General features: G+C 38.4%; 1 protein-coding gene across 3 annotated transcripts in view; it reads left to right on the forward strand.

Annotated features, from left to right (window-relative positions):
• LOC110983316 (dual specificity protein kinase TTK-like) overlaps positions 1-6,325 on the forward strand; it is a 98,038-nt gene extending 91,713 nt beyond the window's left edge. For 2 of the 3 annotated variants that reach the window (XM_087146384.1, XM_087146382.1), the window contains exons 17-19: positions 903-1,109; positions 2,543-2,636; positions 3,610-6,325. In XM_087146384.1, the coding sequence (XP_087002510.1) occupies positions 903-1,109; positions 2,543-2,636; positions 3,610-3,641 (333 nt within the window). In that variant the 3' untranslated portion in view covers positions 3,642-6,325. The remainder of the gene's footprint in view (positions 1-902; positions 1,110-2,542; positions 2,637-3,609) is intronic. The other variant, XM_087146385.1, reaches the window with a different exon arrangement.
• Positions 6,326-7,102: the final 777 nt, after the last annotated feature.

Genomic DNA, 7,102 nt, shown 5'->3' on the forward strand with positions numbered 1-7,102 from the left:
ATGAGAAATTGTCTCATTTGAAATCGGAGCATTAAATGAATCAAATTGAGGCATATCAGTTTTCCCCTGATTTGCTATGTCATGTACATGTATGTACATATACAGTGTCTAAGCAACTTTTTGGAGTTTGTTAGCGAATCAAACTGTCAAATCAAATTGGCTAATGCATTCCTGAACGTCGCAAACCTTTTTTCCCAATATCATCACACTATTTGTTTTAATGTTTTTTGTAGTCTTGCTGTCTTTTGACACCAGTTTACCATTGTTGCAAATGTCACTGTCAGTAAAAGAGAAAGGCTGCCAAAGTGTTTCATCTTTTCCCAAGGACACGTCAGTGCACACAGGCCAATGTGCATAAGAACGTGAATAATAGGTGACCTTAAAATAAAAACCCCATAGCGGAATGAATTGAAACCTTACACATGCACTCATAATGTGTTTATATGTTTGCAGATTCGTCTTGTAGCAGATGAGTCCTAGGGGGGCAGAATCTCTCCCCCTTCCTCCAAGCTGGAGGAAGTTGTAAAAACCTGGTTCCTTTAAGGTTACAAAGCTGTTAAACAATGCTGTTTACCTTTCAAACATATTTCACAATTGAAATAGTTGAATTCCTGGATTTTGTTTTGCACTATGGTGCAACAGAAGGGTTGCTGAAAATGTACATGTTACTTTGCTCACTTGTTATATTGTCATTGAAATGAACCATTGCTCTATAGGAGCAAAGCTATACTTTAACTGCCTCACAAGGAGTTTGGGTCCTAGTCACTGAAGTCAAATGAAGTGGGGTTAAAGGGTTCATTTCTACATGCACTTTATTCAAACCAGTCCAGGTACTTGTTCAGGGCCCAGTCTCGTGTTGACAACAAAGAACATGTATATGTGGATTATTTTTCCCACGTTAGCCTCCTCCACAGCCACCACCACCTCCTGTACACCAGCCAACATTTGATATACCTCAACAGCGCCCTCAAGCAGGTCAGCCTCGACATGCTAGTAGAGCACCCCTGCAAGTTGTACAGCTGGAAACACTGCAACAGGCCCAGTCAGCACTGAAACCACTGTGCAGTTCACAGAGCATTAAGTATATGAGACAAGAGAGCCATGAGAAGGTAAGATGCTTGCCTTAATACTACAGGCTTGGTTCATTTACTGTAGTGACTTTGTCCCTGCTGATTGTGTAGTCACATGTAGCGTCACAATGGCATTTGTAGATTGAAAATATCCCTCACAGTTACTGGCGTGTTAGAGAACTGCCTTCAGGTACTAACCTACGGCAAGGGTTTTTTCAGATCAAATGTAGTACCAAGGGACTAAATACATGTACATGTATACCTCAAACTGGGGCAGCTTGTGTGGGATTTGAACCACAGGTCACAAAACTGGAGATGGTGCAACTTTTTTGATTTTATATGTGATGCACTTTGCATTTTATAAAAAGTTTGATTTTTACAAAATTGATATTTTGAGTTAACTGTATGGATGAAAAGGGAGTATAATAAACTTTGGACAAGTATTTCACGGACATGTTTGAAATTGGCTCTGCTCATGCAATTTTTCCTGAAGTTACTTGCAGGAGATTTGTTTACTTGCTTGTAAACACTGTACCAATAAGCCTTGAACAGCATCTACTGACTTCCTAGTGGTAGATCGATATGTAATAATCCAGTTAGCTTTTCAGTGAGACAAGCTCAGACCATCTGATATCTGACCAATTGAAGCATGGTCATTGGTATGAGCAGGTGTACAGCTGCACTGACTCATATGCGCAGACCGATTATCCTAAGTAATCATATATGACATAAAGGACCTGCAATACTCTGTATGGTTTTACATGATTCTCTATTAGAATATCTAATTTGGTTTAATAACTAATATCTTCATTCTATTTCCCTGAATTAAAAAAGTCTCTGTGGAAAACAGGTTTCAAAAATAAAAAATAATTGACAGAGTTATTTCTTACTTTGGTCACACTCGTTCTTTCATGGAACTGTAAATCTGCAGACACAAAGTGCTCTTTCAGATTTAAGAGTTTATTACTCGTACTCGTACGTACATGTAGGTAGCTTTCTTTTTTGTTTTCATGCTGTTTCATTAAAAGTGGTGAAAGTTTCCTTAACCCCTTGACGATGGGAATTTCTTCCTGAAAGCCGACTCCAAGAATTCCAGCCTCGCTTGGCCATGCAGGGCCACCTGCCAAACCGCAAATTCTCGGTTTGTGGCCCTGCGTGCTATGCACGCTTTGAATTACACGGTGAAAAGGCTGATTGTTCGGTGGCATGCGGCTCTACTCACCCTTCCACATTCCCGTTGCCTCTTTTCAAAGTGGGGACTATTTATTTTTTTTACCGTTTTGTTTTGGGGTTTTTAACAAGAAACTTATACATTTTTCACATGATGAGTCATTGTCAAGGTAGCCAAATAGAGTACAGTATGTGTACTTCTCTTTTGCAAAAATCCTTGCGAAAATTCCACAAAAATCTTTTTATTTACCTTTAGTTTACTTTTCATTCCCTTGCTTGCACCCTAACTCGACAATTACTAGGAGAACCACGATTTGGAAGCAGTGTTAAGAGGTCAGTTAGCTCAAAAATACCAGAATGCACTTCCCATGCAAGTCACAGAGGAACAGACTTATGGTGAGTCTCACTCAATGCCAACACCTTTAATGTACATGTACAGTGGCTAAAGCCCACAAACTCAGCAGCCTAATTCACATAACAGTAACAGCTGTAGAGCTGCAAAATCTGCTCAGTAATGATTGACTTGGCAAAGTTTCTTGGAGCTATGAAATACTTTGAAAATTCTGGACAACTGGGAGAACATGAGCAGAGCTTTTTAAGGTGGCTTCTTGTGTATGATTCAGTGCTGCAACTGCTGGTGTATCTACATGTACATAGCAATTCCTGGCATTTGTCTCTTATTGTGTTTTTTGGAACGGGTTGACTCCTCTCAACATTTTCTCGCAGGTAATAAAACAAGCGCACATCTTATCACTCACTCCAACAAAGCTGTCTAATTGACTTTGATTGGTTTAGTAGGACAAGGCTTTATGACAGTCAAACTTACTAGCAACTTGTTAATGCAAAACATGGAAAAGTGTAAGTTCCACTGTTATTTGTTGCACAGGTCACAGACTAATGCGTATGACAGGGTGGTATAACCACATCACATTCTCTGTTATCCATCACATCAGCCATATGCACTCAAATACACCCATACACACGCACCCATGCTTGCTTTACAAGCACCCCTGCAGTTAACTGGGTAATGCAGTGACCATCAATCACTAACGCCCAGATATTCCCTTGTTGCTCTTAATTTTCCTCAGAAAAACAAGTGAAAAACATCTAACCATAAATGTGACAAAACAGTGTTTGACTGCTGAATGTGGGATATGGTATTTTGAAACACATAGCACAGCTGAGATATTAAGTTTTGAGGAGTAAACTGTTACTTGTGTGTGATGGCAGATAATGAGTACTGAAATTAGTTTTCAATAGAATATTCTTACATGTTGATTCCTGTATTATGTGCAAATTGATACATGTACATGTAGCTTAAATGTACGTGTGTGTCAGCCTTTCTTTCAATAATTTCCTTTTTTTGCAGAACAAACTTGGGGAACAGAAACTATGAAATGATAGGCATGGTGCTTCAGAAGGTAACTTTCAAGGTTTTGCAGAGTTCCCCGAGCTGGTCAGTCAACTTTAAACATTGATACATCTGGAGTATCAAGACGACAGGAATAGCAATAAGTGTCTGACAAACTTCTGCATGCTTGGTGTCTTGTACAAAGTGCTGCCTATCTCACTAATGATACCACTCTCCCTCAGTGAACAGCCTTGTGGGTTTTTTCCTTCATGCTTGGTATTTTTTTTTGTGTCCAAAGGTGCAAAAAGCAACCCTATAATGATATTTGCTACCAAGAAGTAAGTTACGTGGATGTGTTCAATGTCTTACGTGTTTACTGTTTGTTGCAGCATTGCTAACCTCCACAGTAGGATTCCAAGTCTTAATGTACCCTGCCATTGATATTCATAACAATACCAGTACTGTGTATAAAACAACAGTTTTGCAAAGTTGTTGGCATTCTTCGCCTTGAGAATAATATCCCACCTTGCTTACGTCTTTCCCGCTTTCTGTTTTTGTCATGAATCTGCTGTCTATAAAAGTGGAAGCATATTACCTTTAGTAAAGTTTACTCTGTACATGTATGTGGATATTGTAGAGACACTGTAAGGAAATTCTTTTTGGTAAACTTTATGTAGTTATACCTGAATTAACTAAAGCTGTGTAAAGGGGAACATACAATCATGTATCAATTACATTATGTATTGTACAAAGATTGTACAAAGACAGACTGCATGGAGCAGTGTGGTGAAACAAGCCTCCCTCAGTCATCTAGTGCGCATTTGTCTGATAAGTTATTACAAGGCAAAGCCAATGGAAAATGGAATGCTCAACAGATCAATGAGAGAGAGAGAGAGAGAGAGGCTAGTTTTACTCCACTATGAGATACAGTAATCAATGTTTGCTTTATATCACCTCAGCCACAGATGCTGAACTGTTTTTGAGATACATGTACCATTAAACAGACTAAAATTAATGGCTATGTACCTCTAATTTGAAATGAAAAGTCAACTGTACATTTCCAAACTCTCCATTGAAACGCTTGATGAATATGCTTCCATCCATGCCAACTCTTGAGACATACAGTGTACACTCCTCAAATATACGCATGTGTACGTGGCCAGCGTTGCAGTCCAGACCACTTCAGACCTTCACAAGACCACCAGTCTGAATTCAAGTCACAAGCTATTCAAATGAACCCCAACAAAAGCTTTCCTTTGTCACTGTTCACCCTATTAGTGGTGACTGGTCCATCTTGTGCATGGTCTTGTGATGGTCTCAACTACAACACTGGTTTGTGCATACAGACATAGAACTTCAGTTACCAATGGCTTGGTAAATGTACTGTGGTTGCCATGTGCATCATTTATTTCACAACAGGCAGTTATGGTATTGTACCTGTACTTTTTTGATTGCATGGTAGGAATGTGTAGCAAGTACCATTGGGTACTCTTGCAGTTGATTCAGCGGCTGAACGTGGGGTTGAGATATTATAAAGTATATATTAGATTAACTTGAGTTGACATAAATGTATGAAATGTGCACTAATTCATTTTCTGACTCTAGTCAATAAAATCTGTTTGGCTTTTATTCTTTGCATTTTTCTGCCTTGTTAACTGCGAAAATATAGGATAACCGTCTAGTTCCTAGACCCGTAACCCTATGCCCTTTTTAAAAGTCATTCTCTAACATTTAATAGCTTTGCTTTGTCAGCTTTTTCATGTACAAATATGTCCTCTATGATTGCATTTTTAAGCTTTTAAATTTTTCATAATCAAGAAGAAATACACACGCAAACTGAAAAGCTGCCCGTGCTCAACTTTGAAGATAAAAAGTGCCAAAAAGCTTGTCACCCTGTTTTGATGTGGGTCGCAGTATATTTGCTGTCAAAAGGATGTGATGAGGTGTTTTTCTGTTCATATTGAACTCAGTAAATAAAAAACAGGGGCTGCAAGATGCAAAGATTAATCGGACTAAAAGGGTTTAGGTGATAACTTTTCTTAGACTTGCTTTGTATATGCAACTTTATACTCTTCTGTGTATTTGATGTCCTTTTGGGGCAAGTGTATTGAAAAGTACACTTCTTTAAACATGCTGAGGTTACTGTCCAGGGTGCAGTTGATTTTATAAAGCACCAAAGTAGTTTTTCAAATAGCAAAACAAAAGTTGAAAATCAACTTCTTTGAAACAAAAAATGCTGTTTCAAAGACTTGTAAAAAAAAAATGAAATTGCATGGGGTCCTTTCAGGATTTTGATAAAAGTATCCACAATATGAACCTGTCTCAGCAGCGTCGCACATGACATATTAAGAAGCATGCTTACAAAACATGTTAAAAACGTTAATTTGTTTTATTCTTTGAATATTTCAAAGCAAAAGAAATAGAATCATCCGAATTGATAGTTTTTTCCTCAAAAGAGACATCTCCACGTATGTTGGTGTCAGGTCAGATGGGGGGGGGGTAGGCAGTTCGTACGTGTAAAGGTATCTTTGGATGATGTATCTACCTTTGCCATCTGTGTAGCATGTCTAGACGCTGCAGAAGCGGTATGATTGTCATAGCGAAAACTAAATTCTTGCTATTCTAAAATGTCGGTTCTCCCCGTTTTTTAATCGAAGAGCAGACACGTTAGGTCACTTTTTACATCTTTAACTTGTACACACAAGTATTAAAATAGACACTTCTCGATACTTGACTCTTCTCTGGTTTTTTCCCTGTTTGATGGCTTTTCACTGTAGTTTTCCTATCTGGATACATACTGAAGCCGATCGGTATCTGCACACTCGAAGAGTCGAAAGCTCAAAGAGTATTTCCGGTTGAAAAGCATAGCAAAGAATTCATTTCAGTCGTGGTTTCATTTTCTTTAGACATGTTAGAATGTGGGTTTTCCCGGCCTTTTAATCTATCTTGGCTTCAATTCTGATCTTTTGTCGTCATGTTCAAAGCATTTGGTGCGGTAGTACGTCACAAACTGTTTCGCTTTTAGTGTTTCACCAAATTTCCGTAGTCGAAGGATTTGGATTGACACTAAAGTAGATATAACTAATATTCAAACCTAGCTTCACGTTTTCACTTTTTGAATGCAATCAATCACAGAATTACTTCTTAATTTCTGTTTGAACAAATTTTTACTTTAGAGCAAAACAGTCATTTGCCTACCTGTATTTAATGGTTGATCAACGTTTCTAATTAATACGAACAGCATGGGTCGCCAATGGAAGAACAAAGTCTAGCACAGTTGAATGGCTGCACCGTTCGCGTTACTTTTACTTAGTGGCTCATGAACTCGTTTATTCTCCAAGAATAATCCGTGTGCTGGAAATCCACATTTGTTGATACCAACATCAAACCGGACTGCAGGAAATATACTTCTTTCAATGAATTACATGAATTGTTAAGGTCCAAGATGGTGTGGAATTGGGCACTACATCTATGTTTGATTTATATTTCTCATTACGTTATTTCCTGTGGA

The sequence above is a fragment of the Acanthaster planci genome, linkage group LG15, assembly GCF_054643075.1.
Source record: "Acanthaster planci isolate LZ-2023a linkage group LG15, COTS_SCS, whole genome shotgun sequence".
Classification (NCBI taxonomy): Eukaryota; Metazoa; Echinodermata; class Asteroidea; order Valvatida; family Acanthasteridae; genus Acanthaster; species Acanthaster planci.